At 43.3% G+C, this 18,770-nt stretch overlaps 1 protein-coding gene across 1 annotated transcript in view; it reads right to left on the bottom strand.

The window, feature by feature from the left end:
• The window catches only part of dner (delta/notch-like EGF repeat containing), a 188,440-nt gene extending 170,020 nt beyond the window's left edge, over positions 1–18,420 (bottom strand). The window contains exon 1 of the mRNA XM_052018121.1: positions 17,902–18,420. Coding sequence (XP_051874081.1) covers positions 17,902–18,081 — 180 coding nt within the window. The 5' untranslated portion in view covers positions 18,082–18,420. The remainder of the gene's footprint in view (positions 1–17,901) is intronic.
• Positions 18,421–18,770: the final 350 nt, after the last annotated feature.

Below are 18,770 nucleotides of genomic sequence, written 5' to 3'. Positions count from 1 at the left end.
ATGACCTAAATTACAAATGTCTCCATTGATTGCAGATCTAGGAGGCATAAAGGAAACCAATAGTTTGACTGGTGATGTGACAACATCACTCAGAAACAGTGGATGGATCAGTTCCCATATGTCAGAATTAGTTGCTCTTGTTCAATCCATAATTCCACTGCAATAATTTAGCAGTTATCCACTTTCATTGGTCGCTTCTTTAAAAGCTATAAATTAAATTTTGTTCTGTGAATTATTTCTTAAAATTTGTCATGTTCCTTCCATTCACTTTATCATTTGAAATAGGGATTTTTGCAGGAACATTTTAGAAGCATTTAAATAATCAGTAAGGATATCGAGTGTTCAGACTGTCTGTTCAATACCAAAACAAGCCAACAAATATTACATTGAAGTTTATATTGCATGAACAGATCATTTGTTCTGTCAGGTTTATTTTTCTGCTGATAACCCTCTTCATACCTTACTCCCCCAGCAACATATCTTTTTATTCCTCTCTCCCTCAATGTACCTATCTCGCATCCTCAAAAACGCACTTATGGGATTCACTCAACCACTATAAATGGTATCGAGTTCCCTGCTCTCATCAATCTCTTGAATTCCTTATTAGATTCTTAAACCTAAGACTCTTGGTTTTGGATTCCCATAAAATTGGAAACATCAACTCTGCTTTTATAATCATAAAAGACTTTGTCATTTTCAGTCTACTCTTTTCGACAAAAAGAGTCCCACTCAGTTCAACCATTGAACATGATGGCTGATATATTAATACAGATGTTATCAACTTGTGGACAAGCTCCGGCAATTTGGCTCAGAAGCCCAGTCCTACTTGTATTTTTATTGAATTGTTGGTATGGTATTTGTTTTGGATTTTCTTGATCTTCGGATTCAGCAAGATGATGCTTTATACCATTGCTACATTGATAGGTAAGTCCTAAATCAGAATACACAGGTTGGTATTAGCCACTTTAAATTTATGGAAACAATGAGAACAATTTTCAAATTGATAATGTATGGCCAGGTGTCAACATTCTACACACCCAACCAGCTCTGTGAAGCCAATCTTGTGTTCAGGGTCTCATTTCTTTAAACTCTATTTTAGGGAAATGGTGGTTCATAATAATACTGAACACTTCTACTGGTGGCAGTCTCCACTGCCTCAATTAAATGTTGCCAGAGTATTCAAGCATGAAATAAAAACAGAAAATGCTGGAAACAGTTAGCAGGTCAGGCAGCACCTGTGGAAAGACAAACAGTGTTAACGATTCAGATCAACAACCCTTAACTTTGTTTCTCTTTCCACAGAAGCTCCCTGATCTGGTGAGTGCTTCCAGCATTTCTGTTTTTATTTCAGATTTCCAACATCTGTAGTTTTTCTTTTAAATATTCAAACATGAGGTGCATTACAACCATGAGCTTTTTTCCATTTTGGTGTCTAGGACTCTCTTCACTCATATCACATGGACCATCCAAATACTTAAGCCAATATTAGGAACAGATACCACTAGTACCCTGCAATTTGCTCCCTGAAATGTTCCTTGGATCCAATGCAGTTCCCCTACTTGTGTTTGGTAATTATCTCATAGAAAGTCTCTTACATTCAGCTGAAATAACTGTCATTGACAAGGAGTAGTCAAGTCAATCTATTGGTAAGCCAGTTCAAAACTTACCATGGAGCAAACTGTTGGGTGTATAAGAAAGCAGCCCTGGTTTTGGTTGTCAGGTGTTGCCTGTGGTGAGGATGAAATACTAGTTTTTGGGTGCAAGGTGCACCTTTAATAGGAGCATCCCAGTGTGAGTGAGTGCTGGACATGCGGTCTCCCTACCCTAACCCAGCACAGTGAAGGATTTTGTCAAAGGGAGAGACTGCATTACTCTGTAGGTTTGCAGGGTTGTTGAAGGTTTGCCACGCAACTCTCAGGTAGAAAGCTGGAAAGCAGCAGGTCAGATGATTACCTACTAAGCCAGCAGAACTAAAATGCAGTCCACTGCTTATCTATATCTTGGAATAAGAGCAGTGTTTGCTTCACTCTATTTCTATACTTGCATTAATATATACTTATTTTGGAGTTAAATATACTGATACTAGCTTTCTCTTCCAACATTTATTAGTTTGTTTGATTTTGTTGGATGTGAACTAATGACTCTTCAGTTAAGAGTGCACACCCCTGGATACTAGTGCAGCAAATGTAACAGGACAGGTAGTATGGTGGTTAAGGTGTATTTACCTTTATTGCTGAGTGCAGGGCCTGCAAAATGAACTGCTCTAGCTGCAGGGTGGGGGACTGATAGCTGCTGTTGGAGCAAACTTAGCTAGCTCCATTTTTGGCCAGCATTAAGGCAATGGGCTGAATGGACCTCCTCCAGAGCTGTAAATTCCTATGATTCTAATGTATAGCATTTCCAGTTACTTTACCGCAGTATGGTGTTAAGCATTAGCATCTAGAGTTCTGAACCAGTGATCTGACACCCAAGTTTCAATCCCACTTTAGTTCCATTCATGTAACTAAAGAAGTTTTGGAGGGAAAATTTAATATTAGGACTGGTGACCCTGCATGTACAAAAAAAATCTCTCTGGTTCACTAATATTTTTCAAGGAGGGGGGCTTGCCATCCTTACTTTGCCTTCTCCAAACCCAGCCATGGCAGTTGGCTTTGCCTGCCTCCTGAAATGTCCTGACAATGTAGTAAATCTCGGTGCACACAGGATCAGACAGTGAAGGGGTCGACAACAAGTGCTGGCTTTTCCAGTGACACTACATCCTGGGAATGAATTAGACAACCAATGTGTTGCCAAGTTCCTCCTGTGGCTGGTTTTCCAAGTAATTGTAGCAATTAACATAGGGACACATCTGGGAAATTTTTATCACAGTGACCATTATTAGAGTCTAAAATTATACAATAAAATCAGAATAAAGATACAATGGCCTGTAAGTTCATCCCAGTTAGTGGTGCTATATTATGTTATGCCAGCATTGTCAGTATGCTAAACCTTGCCCCTGAAATTCAGTTCATTGACTTTAATGCAATGAATTTCAGTTGCAGAGCAGAAACACGCTGAATGCTACTAATGATGTGTTCAGTGTCACCAATTCAGGATGAATTTCTCATCAAAATTTCCCATAAAATATGATATATGAATGATGATTCTGACCATAGCATTTCAAATTGCAAAGAGGATTTGATATCTTCATGGATGAATGTGATTGTTCCAGTTCCTAAAGAGGACAAAACCTGATTAAAATTCATGAATTTAACAACTGCTCATTTCCACTTTATCACAGCTCCATCCGTTCACAATCTGATTTTCCGTTTGATTATACATATCTTACAATGAGGGATTGGGGAGACATGCTCAGACTAGAGACCTGAAATGGCAGACGCGTGCACTTCTACTGCTAGTGGTAAAGATTTGGAACTGTTCAAATAAGAAACAATAATTGAATCTGAAGTTTTAATTTTCCTTTCACCAGTTGGGCTTCCCCTAGAGCTAAAATGTGTTGTTTCTGGAGGGATCTGGCCCGAAAGCTGCGGTCAGTCTGTTCAATCATGATCATATCATTATGATAGTCCCATGAAAGCAGAGCTGGAGGTGGTCCCTTGACCCTGATGTGTCTGTTCCGCCATTCATCAACATCATGGCTCATCTTACTACCTCAATGTCATTTCTCTGTGACATATCATATCCCTTGATTACCTTAATATCCAGAAATCTATCGATTTCTGTTTTGAATTAACTCAGTGGCTGGCTTTTTAGGGTAAGAGAATTCCAGGATTCATCGCCCTCTACATGAAGAAATGTCTCCGCTCAACCCCATGTTCTGATACTGTGACCCCTGGTTCTACACTTCATGGCCCAGGGAAACATCCTTCCTATATCCAGTCCTCTCCTGCTGTGTAAGGATTTTGTAATTTTCATAAGATCTCCTCTCATTCTTTTCAGCCGTGATGAGTAACAGGCTTAGTTGACTCATAATCTCTTCTCATAAGGCAAGCTGCCATTCTTGGACCAGTCCAGTGAATCTTTGCTGCCCTCCCTCAATGGAAGTATAACCCTCTTTAGGTAAGGAGACCAAAACTAACACAATACTCCTGGTGCAGTCTTACCAAGGCTCACTATAAATGCAGTGAGAAATTTTTACTCCAATCCTCTCATAATAAAGGTCAATTGTACCATTTCCCTTCCTAATCTCTTGCTGCACATAACAGATGACCGTAGGCGACTTGTCTGGAAGCACATCTAGGTCCCTTTGAACATCACCATGACATAGTCTCTCACTATGTAAACATTTCTCTGTTTTTCTGTTTTATACCCTAAAGTGGATAACTTCATGTTTTCATTATTATATCCCATCTACCATGTCCTTACCTAATCACTCAGCTTGTCTATACCTCGTTGAAACTCTTTACATTCTCCTCCCTATGCAATTTTGTATCTTCAGCAAAGTTGGAAATATGACATTTGATTCCTCTGCCAATTCACTGATACAGAGAATAACAGAGAATAGCTGGGACCCAAGACCAATCCCTGCCAGGCCCCATCAGTGGTTGATAGAGTGAATAGCTGGAGCCCAGGGACTGATCTCTGCCAGACCTTATTAGTCACATCTCACCAAACTGGGAACAACCTGTTATTCCCTCTTTTTGTTTTATGTCCAATTACGACTTTTCAATCCATACCTTATATAACTTACAACTCTGTGTGTTCTAACCTTCTTCACCAACCTCCTCTGTGGGAACTGATTGAAAACTTCCTGAAAGTCCAAATACCTCAATACTCTGACAATCTCACCACCCTCAAGACTCAGGTGGTGGAGGTATGACAGATTTTCTGGAATGTTAGACATATTATTATCCCATGTACTTTTATTACATGATATACAGTAGTTAATAAATTTTTCAGTTGAACTCAGTGAATTTAAAGGGAATAGGGATTAGAAACCAGCAAGTTTCAGCTTGTAAATTTCAGCTAGTTCAAAAACATACGATCACTCTGGACTCTAGCTCCAGCTTCAAACCAACCCGTGTTCCTGATCCTGGTCCTGCCACAAACCTACCCTGATGTATTCCTGATGCTGGCACTGACTGCACATCTGGCCCACAGTCAGACCTCCGCTCTCCTGCACAAGCACCCTACACTCTGGAGCAATGAAGGAGCCAGGTGCCAAACTATCAGTATTTCCAAACAATCAGGTAACAGATTATCTGAGTTTTACTATACACCACATCCACTGGTTCCCCTTATCTAGTCTCCTCATCATATCCTTAATGAGCTCCAGTAGATTAGTCACGCATGATTTTCCTTTCATAATTTCATGTTGACTCTGCTGAGTCCAACTATTCTTTTCAAGGTATTCTTTTCTGATATTACACCTTTCACTATAGACTCCAGCTCCTTCCCCACCTCTGACATTAGGCTAACAGGTCGGTAGTTCCCTGTTTTCTCTCACCATCCCTTCTTAAATGAAGGGGGTGGGGGGGTCACATTTGCTACCTCTAAGTCAAAGAAACAATTCCAGATTCCATAGAATTTTGGAAGATAGTAACCGGAGTGTTTGCTATCTCTACAGCCAAGTCCTTCAAAACTCTCTGTGGTAGATCAGGTCCTGGGATTTATTAGTGTTTAGGCCCATCAACTGTTCTAATACTCTTGTCAGTTGTAGAAGGAAGCAAATTCCAGGCAAACTCAGGCTAAGAAAACTTGGGCACGATGGGTCCCGCTGGATGGGGGAATATGGCTCCTTTCTTTTGTTCTGTAAGAAAGAGTGATTGGGAACAGCCCTGGGACCTGCTGCCACACACCACTTAGTACTACACAAAGCAGTGCCACAAGAATCTATATTATCTAAAGGCAGTAAATAGTTTTTTTAATTGGTGCAGAATTAATTTTAAAAAACTGCAAACCTCTCTTTGAGTATTTCCATGGATGCCTACTATCAATGACACTGGCATCTAAGCAATCCTTTTACCACTGACATAGTTCAATTTTAAAATTGCCAGTCTAGCAGAAAGCAAGGAGCAGCAATGGAGGTGGGTTTGTGCTACCGGGCCTCTAGAGATATCATTGCGTGATACTCTGTTAAAAGTTGCATGAGAGTAGCAGGATAAGTTGCAGGATGATATTCCCTTTCACAAAGATGAGCAGCTGTTTTTGCACCATGTGCCTTCCTCCTTCTGGCAGCTCAGGAACTCACTTTGGTAATGGACTTACACATGAGAAACTATTGTGCATAGCTTATGGCATCAAGCGCATTGCAATACTTTTATTAGTATTATAAAACATGTAGAAATCTTTTCAAATTTACAGTCACATTTGATAAGGTCACTTCAGCATGGATGCAGCAGGATTCAAATCAATATATGTTTCCCTTGATAAGTACATTGTTATATTATTGATGTAAGGCATTATAAACTTGATTCTCTGTAATGTTCAACATATTGAATGGAAATGTGCATATTCACATTATAGAACCCTTTCCTTAGGCTAACAGGAATGGAATCATAAATAATCATTTGTTCAATCACCATCTCGTTAGTGTAATAAAGGACAGAGAAAGTCACTTGAGCATTAAGGAATCTTTAATCATTTGTAGTTCACAGTTTATGTCTCCTCTAAATGTAACAGCTAATATTTAGCTTCTGCAGATTTGTAAAATGTAATCAGAGGCTATTTTTTCTTCTCTTCAATCAAACCGAATTCAATCCTCCCCTTTAACCCACCCCCACAATCACCTACTTAAACAGCTGGAGCCTGCTCCATGGAGAATGTCCTGCAAGATCACAAAGACTGAAATACAGGTTAATCAGCCCACAGGTATCTGTCACATGTGAAATCCAATTTTATCATTACCTTACATTTATTGGTGTTTTCTTCGACCAGGTGCAAGACTGCCTATTCATCAGGTTAAGGAGCTAGTTTTATGATTATGGCTGTATTTTAACACGTTGAATCTTTATATGAACAGAATATATCATCTGAGCTTTCAAATGGAAATTGTATAGACACTTGAGGGAAATTGACTTCCTGAATTAAAGAAAAAAATAGGGAAATGGGAGTGACAGGAGCTGGCATTGACTTGAAAGGCTGAATAGCCTCCTTTTGTGCTGAAACAATTCTTTGATACTAATCTCATATAATATTCAAATTGGAAAAGAAATACCTCAAAAGCTGTCCTTCATACAAAGGGGGGTATCTATCAGAACATACGTTTGTGCCAGGAGAAATTGACTCGGTAGAGAAACTTTGATGAACTCCTGTGCTTTAGTATCATTAGTGAACAGACTGAAATTCCAAAGTGATCACCTTCACTCATATCTCCTCCAATGTTGACTGCTGCCCGTGCCAACACAGTGTACTGTCTACATCTTTTCATTTCTTCCACAGAAATAAATCTTTCCACCTGATATTGAAAATTCTATGCTCTTGATCATACTTGTATCTCAGTAACTATTTTTAAAGGTATTGTAGATAATCATTCAATGCATTTTTAATTTCATTTTTTGGGGACCTGGGGATCATTCACAAGACCTGCATTTATAGCACTTGAGAAAGTGATGGTGAGTTGCCTTCTTGAATACTGCAGTCCATCTGGTGATGGACTCTCTTAATGCATTTGGGTAGGGAGCTCCGGGAATTAAACCCAGTGTTCATGAAGAAACGGCGATATATTTTCAAATCAGGACGATGCGTGATTTGGAAGGGAATCTGCTGGTTTTGGTGTACCCAAGCTCCGGCTGCCCTTGTCCTTCTTGATGGCAGAGGTTGCGGGTTTGGGAAGTTCTGTCAGAGGAACGAGGCAACTAACTGCAAGATATTTTGTAGGTGATACAGCCATTGTGCAATGATGGAGTAGGGAATGAATATTTAGGGTGGTGGTTGGGTGAAAATCAAGTGGGCTGTTTTGTCCTGGTGTTGACCTTCTTGAGTCTTGTTGTAGCTGCACTCATTCATGCAAGGCAGAAGTATTCCAACACACTCTTGACTTGTGCCTTGTGGCTTTGGGATGTCAGGAAGTGAGCCACGCACTGCAGGATACCCTCTGACCTGCTCTTGTAGCTGCAGTATTTATGTGGATGGTCTAGTTCAGTTTCTGGGCAATGGTGACCCCCAGGATGTTGCTGGCAGGGGACTTTTGTTAGCAATGTCATTGAGTGTCAAGGGTAGGAGCTTAAACCCTCTCTTGTCAGAAATGGTTGTGGCAAGAACGTTACTTGCCAGTTATCAGCCATGTCTGAATGTTATCTAGGTCTTGCTGAATGCAGCATGGGCCACTTCATCTGCTGAGGAGTTATGAAGAGAATTGAACATTGTGCATCATCAGTTAACATCCCACTTCTGGCCTTATGATGGATGGAAACTTAAATAAACTAAGTGTGGATAGGATATTATTGGCAGTTAAGGATACTGCCGTGAAATAATATTGATTTTAATTTCTAACCAGTAACAGAGGTTTAAAAAGAGCTGTGCTTCAGATCTTGAATGACCATGTGTGATGTGTCAGCTGCCAGTTATCAGTAACCTTTCCATATAAATAATAAATTAAATTAAATGAAGAATGAATTCGTTGTCCAGCATAAAATACGTGACTTGAAAATTCTGGCCATCTTTCAGATGTACATAACAGCAGTATGGAGAGCAATGACCCATGTCTCATCACTGTTAAAATGACTAACTTGACAATATGATTTTTTAATTATTCTGTCAGAAATACAGAATTTGCTATCATAGAAATATCATAGAAGTATGCTGAATATTTCTCTCCAAATAGTTTTAAATACATGATTAGTATGGGAAAGTCCAAATGTAAAGGAATCCTTCAATAGTGTCTGGAAGCCTATGAATAAGTTAACCAGAGTGTTGAGTAAATCAGGCAAGCTAGTCAGACCATGTGTAGGCAGAGCTAATGGAACAGAAGTGGACCATTCACAACCTCAGCCTCTTCCAACATTCAGTTTACCCACTTCAGCACATATCCCTTGATCCCATTAACTATATCTATCAATCACATCATTAAAAATTATTATTGACCCAATGTCCATAACCATTTGGGGGAGGGGGTAGAGGTGAGTTCCATATTTCCATTATTCTTTGTGTAAGAATGACCCTAGTTTTGAGATTACACCTTGTTGCTTTGGATAATCCCACCAGGAGTTTCTCTAATCTGCCCTTCTGAATTGCTCAGTCAGTTGAAACATCACCCTTCAGCTTTCTAAATTGATCAGAATAAAGAATGGATGTATGCCACCTGTCCTTACAGTCAATTCATTTAAGCCCTAGAAACATTCTGATGAATCTGCATTGTACACTCAGGAAGACCAAAATATCTTTCCTTGTGTTTGTTGGTTAAAAACTCAACTTGGTATTCCAATTGCAGTCTAAACAACGTTCTGTCCATTTGATTTATAGCTTTTGAGTCCAACCCATTAGAGATAAGAACTGACCCTCAATTGGACTTCTTGATCTTTTTATAGCTGCAGACCATCTTGAGTATTTGTCTACATGAAACCAAGCTCCTTTGCTCCTTCATAATGCCTTTGGCTTGTTGAGAAATATTTCATTTTAGTTTTCTTAGATCCAAGTGTCCAAGGAAAGAAACTTGTGGCACTAAAATGGGTTGAGTTGAGCTAATGCTTGCCATGCTTCTTGCCTGAGGCTCTGCGGTGGTACATGATTACTGTAAGCAAGGCTTCATAATTCCATTTGCATGAATTGATTTGCCAATGATCACAGTGCATAAGCTACAAATTAAAATAAAAAGCTTGATTTTTTTAACCTGTGGTACACTTGTGGCATTGTGGCCATAGATAACAATTCATTCACACCTTTCCATTGCTACTGACTCGTTGCCAATTTCAAGACAATTTATTTATTTATTCATTCATAGGATGTGGAGGAAATCCAAAAGAGCAACAATTTATCAGTTGTCCCTATTGCCCACTGAGGCACTTAAGATTCTTATAGAATCTGAAGTTACTTATAGACCAGGTTCTGTGAGGATTGCAGAATTCATTCTCTGAAGAACATTAGTGAAGCAGAGAACCACATGGGCTCTTATGGTAATCTAGTAGTTTCTTGGTCACCTTCTTGACTCTAGCTTTTCTTTCAGAGTTATTTAATTGTTTGAAATTAATCTCCTTTATTTCTATGTTGGGGTTCAAACTCTTGCCTTGTGTCTCTAGATCTGCAAGGTAGGTTTCTGGACAATAGTCCAATAGTTTAATGAAAATCCAATATTTTAACTACTATCCAACATATGCAGTGCACATCTATTAAAAGGATAGAATTCAGTCACACATTGATTAAGCTTGACTCATTTATGCTTCAGTCTGAGCTTCTACATGAATGTTCTGTGCAAAGCAGATAAATTATGTACCTGCAATAGCCTACATACAAGCATGTAGTGATTTATTTGTGATGGAAGGTCCAGAATAAGTTGTTTGCCAGATTATCATTATGAATGGTATATAAATGTGCTAAAGTTGCATGTTAATATAAAAATACAAGATATCATGCATATCTTGATATGTGATCTATGTTCTGCACGTTTTACAAAGTTTCCTTGCATAGATTGATTGAGGAACATGCCCCCTTTCCCAATATCTTTTCTTTCCTGTAGGTCGATACAATGTCTATCTACATTACATCTATCTATAGGATGGAAAATATCTTAGGAAATATCTTTTCTATCCTATATAATTCCTACTGGTCAAGACCAATAGGAATTATAGCAATCATGAATGTAAAATATAAACAGCAGTTTCTGTCTTCTATCTGTTGACCACGTCACAATAGTTTTCCTTGTGAAGATGTCCTATCCCGACCACACAAATTGAGTAGGACAGTCTAAGACATTGTTATTGATTTTGATACCACGATCAAAGAGGACAAGCTAATTGAAAATATTAAAATAGGGCCAGGCACATCTTTAAGGAGCTTTGATTTTTAAGAATCACTGTTTCTTAATAGAAATTGTTCTATATCTATCATAACTCTTGAAATATTTCACTATAAAATTAACAAATGATACTGTAATAAAAAGAGCTAACAGTTTAAATTGAACAAAAATGTTCAATTTTCAATAGCCAAAAAACTGAGTATGTCATGTGCCTTCACGAACTACCACGTGCACCCATAAGAATCTTTTGTGAAAAGCAGAAGGTAACTTAATTGGTCTCAGATGTCATTGAGCATTAGATTTTAAATGTGATTAGATTTTTATATATGACAACTTATACTGAAGTAATTAATAATTATGTAATTAATAAATACAAGAGCAGATTGGCTTGGTGACATGGATCATACCTCACTAAATATGCATTCCATGCAATTATTCAGGACAAAATATGCAGTACCATGGAGACAAAGAGATGATGAAATATTCACAATGGCCGATTTATAATAAGGACAGTTCATCAAAACCCAGAGTTTAATAAATTAAATGCTACTGTACTATTGACATTGAGCATAACAAATGAAGCAACAGAAGTTTTTTGACTCAGGAACTAAATGCTGTCTTCAATTATTCAAACTGTTCCAGTTGGGATAACTGAACCATTGTTGTTAGAGATTGTATGGAAAGTCTTAATTCTGTGAAATGATTTCAAAATTCTTCTTTCATTCTGACTCCTTGGAAGGAACTTGCTTCCAAAATCCTTGAAAATTCCTATGGCTTTCCTATATCCAACACCATATCTGCCTAAGGGAAAGGATCCCAAGGCTACACTTGGGTATCTTCCAATAATATTATTATAATAATATAATAATAATATAATTCCTTGATAGGAAGAGGTAACCACAGAATGGCACTGTCAACTTTCCTCCTTAGCTGTGCCTCCCTACCACAGTGAAAATAAACTAAGAAGTTAAATGTGGAGGAATCAAATAGACAGACCCACCCAAAATTCCATCAACTTTTAATTGATCCCCTCAGTCCACATTCAAATTTTGAACTTGCTTCTCCCATCAATAGCTTTTGCTCTAATTTGCAACTCTTTTTATTACCCTTCAAGAGGACCTTCTAATATCTTTCAAGAGTCCAAAGAGAGATTTTAAATTCTCTCTCTCTCGGTGACTATAGCAGAGGTGAACTGCACCCACTGAGCAGCAAATCTACATTGCCCCTAAGGCAACTTAATTTGTCTCAGATGTCACTGAGCATTAGACTTTAAATGTGATTGGAATCAAAGCAATCAAAGTCATGGCACAAAATATGAGAAAACTTTATGGCATTATACCATGACATCACAGGATAACGCCACAGGGAGTGAACAGTCTATGATGCAATAGATTGCATACGTTAAGACCCAGAGCAGACAGACCCAGGAGGCCAAAACTCATACTAACCTTTTCAAATCACTGGCTTTGGAGAAACCAGATAACAGATCGACAGAAAGCAACATAAAAATGTCTCAAGTAGTTCCTTTCTTTATTTCCCAAATTCTCTATTGTTTACAAAGTGGCATTCATTAAAGGTGCATTATTGAACTGTGATTTGATTATGCCGCAAAAACTGTCCTCGCTATCAATCACAAGAGATTCTGCAGATGCTGGAATCTGCTGCAACAGACACAAAATGCTGGAGGAACTCAGCAGGTCAGGCAGTATCTATGGAAGGAAATTAACAGTCGATGTTCGAGTCGAGATCTTTCATCAGGACTGGAAAGGAAGAGGACAGAAGCCAGAATAAGAAGGTCGGGGAGGAGCACAGGCTGGCAGGTGATAGGTGAGTCCATGTGAGAGGGGGAAGGTAGGTGGGTAGGGGAGGGGGGGATGAAAGGGAGTGATGGAAGAAGCTGAGAGATGATAGGTAGAAGAGGCAAAGGGCTGAAGAAGAAGGAATCCAGTAGGAGAGGACAGTAGACCATGGAATAAAGGGAAGGAGGTGGGGAATAGATGATTTCCATCTGCTGCAAAAGGCAGGATCTCCCGGTGGCCAGCCACTTCAATACCACATCCCTTTTCCATACTGACGTGTCTATCCACAGCCTCCTCTACTGCCACGTTGAGACCAGACACAGGTTGGAGGAACAACACCTCATATTCCACCTCGGTAGTCTCCAACCTGATGGCCTCAACATCAATTTCTCCAACTTCCGGTAACCCCTCCCCTCCTTCCCCCTTTGTTTTCACTCATTCCTCTGGCTCCCTCACCCCTTCTCTTTCCCCTCCCTTCCCCTCATAACCTGCTCTTCTATTCCCCACCTCCTTCCCTTTATTCCATGGTCCACTCTCCTCTTCCACCGGATTCCTTCTTCTTCAGCCCTTTGCCTCTTCTACCCATCACCTTCCAGCTTCTTGCATCACTCCCTTTCATGCCCCCTCCCCCACCCACCTACCTTCCCCCCTCACCTGGACTCACCTCTCACCTGCCAGCCTGTGCTCCTTCCCCTCCCCCTACCTTCTTATTCAGGCTTCTGCCCTCTTCCTTTCCAGTCCTGATGAAGGGTCATGACTCGAAGTGTTGACTAATTATTTCCCTTCATAGATGCTGCCTGACCTGCTGAGTTCCTCCAGCATTTTGTGTGTGTTGCTCGCTGTCAGTCAGTTCCAATCCATAGATTAGCAGAAGAGGTAACCTCTATCCTGGAAACAATTGCTCCTCTCTACTTGGAGTTCGTAAAAAAATGAAGATGTAATACATCTTCATTTTTATAAACCAATATCAGTTCCTGTTGACCCAAAACAAAAGTAGTCTATTAGATTGCTAACATTTCCCAAACCCCATGATTAGTGATATAAACTTGAAACTGAATCTAAATTCTGTTATCTTATATATCTCTTGGCCCATTCAGTAACCACACTGAGGATTATTCAATGGATTCTCATATTCTGAGGTGCCAGTCAAAGAGGATGGGGATCTGTTGGCAAAATTTAGCCTGATTTTTTTATTTCAAAAATAAACTTTATTCATAATAAAAATAGATGCAAAGGAAGAAAACAGTGCAAAATACAAAAGCTTAACATTCATGATTATCACAATCAGTAGTGTAAAACTTAAAGAGAAAAAAAACACAAACTTAGCACCATTGCCACTAATATAGCTCCCTGAGGTGATACCTGTTCCATTGTCCGAAGGGCTTCCCCACCCAACTCAGCCCCTCCATGTGCAGTAGCGGAAGGAGCCCAGACTGTGGTCCTTCCCCACAGAGCCTCTGCACCGAGCTTCAGTGCGTCCCTCAGCATGTACTCCTGCAGCCTGGACTATGCCAGTCTGCAGCGTTCCCTTACGGACATCTCACTGTGCTGGAAGACCAACAAGTTTCGGACAGACCAAAGGGAGCCTTTCGCTGAGTTGATGATCTTCCAGCAGCACTTGATGTCTGTCTCAGTGTGTCCCTGGGAACAGCCCATAGATCAGAGAGTCCTCTGTTAGGCAGCTGCTTGTGGACAAAGTAGCCTAGTGCAAAATCAGAGAGTGGGGCAGGGTGACGGGGGAGGCACAGAATGGCAAAATAAGTATCACGTTATTAATAGGCTGACAATAAATTGCATGTGACAGTGGAAAATCTCTTGTTGGAGGTGTAGACAACATTGGGTAGTATTACAGCATCAATATTCATCATGTTTGGTCTTGCATAACCACAACACCCACATCCCTCCCATTTCACGCACCCTGTTTAATAATGAACTGCATCTTGGGTCACTCAGCTTACCCACAGCGAGTGTGAAGACCACTGACCATGGCTAATTTAACAGACCTCTCTTGGGCTGGGTCCAGAAATGCACAGGGTTCCTGTTATTAATCATTTTACCACAAGCATTTGTACATGGGCAATGGCAGAGGACCAAAGCAGCTGTAATGTCCACAATTAACAACAACTTGCACTCAGTGTAGTAAATCATCATAAGGCTCTTTAATCAGCCACTGTATGCATTGTCAACTTCAGTAGAGAGTAATGGAGGGAAGAGAAAATTAATCAGAAAATATGAAAAATCTATGATCAAATAAATATATTTGCAATCAGACGTGTAATTAAAATCTGCATGTACAATGAAAGGATCTTGCAAAGTATCTCCTGAATATTAGTTCATTGGCAAGTTAATAATTTAAAACATCAGAAGTGACCAGATATGATGAACTATTATTTATAAAGGCAGGAAAGTAGTCACCATACTGGCTGCCAGTTATTTGTGGCAGGTAGTCATTAGGTTACCAAATTCACCTTTGCATCAAATGTTGGGAGATTTAAACAGAAGACACTTTGCAGAACTGGCTGCATCATCACAATTTCACTTATCTGCAAAACCAATAAATTATTTGACAAGTCACATTAACTTAACTCAACACAAGAGTACCAATGGTTTGGGTTTTGGAACATTGCTTTATTGAGCATTCACTCCAAGATGCATATTGACTCCAATCCTGATCCTCACTGCAAACAATGAGAATATTCAGTCCAGCCACTGGAGAATATGATCACTGACAGCTCAATTCAATACCCGATCATTCCAATCTTTGGCTCTAGTGTCTTCCCAAGTAGTTAAATGTGTACATTTTTGCAGCTGCCTGGAGTAGAACTTTAATTCTTTAGGAGGCAGTGGTCGTGCAAGGAGGAGTGAGGGGTGGGGAAGAGGGAAGAAGGTAGGGAAAGTTAAAAGGGAGGAAGGGGAAAGGGAGGGGGAAAGAGCGTGAAGGAGCAGGGTGGACAGAGAAGGGAAAAGGGAGAGGAAATGAAGGGGACAGAGGAGATGAAAAGTGAGGGAAGGGGAAGGAGAGAGAAGCCAAGACTGTTAGAAGGAAGAGAGCAGAGGGAAAAGGAAAGGGAGGGGAAGACGAAGGAGAGGAGGGGAAAGGGAGAGAGAAAGAGGAAGGAAGGAGGAAGTGAGAGGAGGAGGAAGATGAAGCAGGGATGGATGGAGGAAAAAGAAATGAGGGAAGGGGAAGGGGGAAATAATGGAAGGGGGATAGATGGAGGAAGGAATGCTGGAAGAGGAACAGAGGGCTGGGGACAGAAGTGTGGAAAAAGTGGGAATGGCAAAGGGTGCAAGGGAGCACACAGGATGAGCGACAGGATGAGAAGGAGGTGGTGGTGAGAATGGAGGGGAGGGGGGAGAAGGGGAGGGGGGAGAAGGGGAGGGGGGAGAAGGGGAGGGGGGAGAAGGGGAGGGGGGAGAAGGGGAGGGGGAATATGGGAAGGTGGGGGAAGGGGAGGGGGGAGAAGGGGAGGGGGGAGAAGGGGAGGGGGGAGAAGGGGAGGGGTAAAGTAGGTAGGAAGGGACAGAGAACGTGAGAAAGGGGAAAGAGGGAGGGGAAGAGGAGAAAGGAAGAGTGCATACAGGCTGAGGAAAGGGAGGGGGGAGAGGTGGGGTGTGAGGATGTGGAGGGGGAGTGGGTGGGGTTAAGGCAGGTGAAATGGGAGAGGCAGGACGAGGGATAAAGATAGGGATGAAGTGGTGGTGAGAATGGAGGGGATGGGAGGAGAAGGGGATGGGAGGAGAAGGGGATGGGAGGAGAAGGGGATGGGAGGAGAAGGGGATGGGAGGAGAAGGGGAGGGATAGAGAGGGAAAGGAGTTCACGGAGAACATCAGGAGAGGATACTACTGGAGCAAAATGTTTAATTTAGATGGTAGCAGAACTAAGGAAGCGGACCCGCCGCTGGGCCCTCGCTCATCTGCCATCACCCACCTGACCCGGTTTGAGATTGGGTGAGGAACTGAGGCTCCAACGCGCCGTTTGATTAGATTTCCCTTATCAAATGGCTAAATCTGCCGTCTCCAAACACACGTATTAACTCTGGGGAAAGTGTTCATGATTGGCTGGAGACCACTCCTGCCACTGGGGCTGCTTGCGCCCTCCTGGCCGTGTGTGTGAGTGAGTGTGAGTGTCCATCCGTCGACGAGTCACCGGGATGGACAGAGCACCGCGCCAGGGCAGCGACGTCCGGAGCTTCCACAACTCCTGCGAAACGGAGCCACCGGTTTCCAAGGAAGGTCCGGGCGGCGCGGGGAGTGAGGGAGGAGCCGGCCGCCGTCATTGAGTCACCTTGTTCATCGAAGTTCCTCCCGGAACCCAGCCGCCGGCCTCGGGAATGGCGGCCCCCCCCCCGCCACATCCCACACTCGGTGACAGTGTACCACGGCTGGGGGGGGGCGGTGATTGGTGAGGGGTCGGGAGGTGAATGTCGGGGAGGGGATGACTGGTGAGGGGGTAACTGGTGGGGGGTCGGGTAGGGGAGGGGGTAACTGGTGGGGGGGTCGGGGAGGGGGCAACTGGTGGGGGGGGTCGGGGAGGGGGCAACTGGTGGGGGGGGTCGGGGAGGGGGCAACTGGTGGGGGGGTCTGGGAAGGGGCAGGTAACTGGTGGGGGGGTCTGGGAAGGGGCAGGTAACTGGTGGGGGGGGGTCGGGGAGGGGGCCGGTAACTGGTGGGGGGGGTCGGGGAGGGGGCAGGTAACTGGTGGGGGGGGTCGGGGAGGGGGCAGGTAACTGGTGGGGGGGGGGTCGGGGAGGGGGGCAGGTAACTGGTGGGGGGGGTCGGGGAGGGGGCAGGTAACTGGTGTGGGGGGGTCGGGGAGGGGGCAGGTAACTGGTGGGGGGGGTCGGGGAGGGGGCAGGTAACTGGTGGGGGGGGGTCGGGGAGGGGCAGGTAACTGGTGGGGGGACGAGGGTCTCTCTCTCTCTCTCTCTCTCCAAGCGCTCGGATTCCCGCCGCTTTCTGGCGCTATGGAATGAACCAGGTGAACCGGGGACTCGTCGCCCGCTGCTCTCCGCTTCCCTCACTGGAACACCCCTGGCTCTTCAAATTAACGCGGAGCGGAATCGCTCCAAACCCGGGCTCGCCTCGTCTTCACAACCTCCAACCGGGCAGAGCGGCAGCTTTTGAGACCCCCCCTTTCCCCACCCCCGACCCAGCAGTCAACACCTGCCCGGTGCTCTCACCCCGATACATCGGCCCTTCAGCCTTACCTGGCAGTGCTGACCCGCGAAACCGGGGCTGCAGGAGCAGTTGTAGGACGTCGCCTGCCCTTGGAAAGTTAGACAAGTGCCATTGTTGAGGCAGGGCCGGCCGGCACACGGGCTCAGAGGGGCGGCGCTGGCGGCGGACAGCAGAGCCGCGGTGCCCAGGAGCAGCAGGGAGGCCGGCATCTCCACCGGGGCTGGGTCGAGGACTCTCCCCCTCCCTCTCTCTCTGCGCAAGGTGAGCTTCTCGGCGGCTGAGTGACCCAACGGATCTCCGCCACGGGCGAGAGGACTGGTTTCTAACGCCGACCGGCTGACGAGAAGCTGGATCCGCCTGGTCCCAGCGTCCGGGCTGGGATCTGGGGCTATTTTTACCCGCTCGGACTGGTGTGATGCGAAGGACTGTGCTCAATGTTGCACGGGGGATTGCAGCAGGTTACAGGAGCAGGGAGGCGGAGACAGCCGAGCGCAGTTACAGGGGAGCGGGACCCGGACACCAGTCAATTCCAAAAAGCTTCCTCTCGCTTTTTTCCTCGATTATTTAAAACCTTTCGTATGGCCCGCCCCCCAACACTGACCCAGATTATCATTGTTCGCAGTCACATTGACGTATGGCTACAGAGAGCCCCCTCTGCCATCACTGTGCTGGTACTGTGCTTCAATCGACTTCACCTCTCTTGGCTTCTCAATTATTAAAAAAGAATTAACGTCTGCTGTGGGGGTGAGGGGGAGCGTTGATTTTTAATGCTCATCCGCGGCATGCAAAACTAGAATTTAATGCTTGTTCCTAATTGTCTTGTTTGGTCTCTTCAAACATCGAGCACATTGGGTAGGGAGTCACATATGGGCCAGACTTGGTAAGGATGGCAGATTAG

Source organism: Pristis pectinata, chromosome 6, assembly GCF_009764475.1.
Source record: "Pristis pectinata isolate sPriPec2 chromosome 6, sPriPec2.1.pri, whole genome shotgun sequence".
NCBI lineage: Eukaryota > Metazoa > Chordata > Chondrichthyes > Rhinopristiformes > Pristidae > Pristis > Pristis pectinata.
The sequence above is the reverse complement of the archived record's forward strand: the minus strand, read 5'-3'. Positions and strand labels throughout refer to the sequence as shown.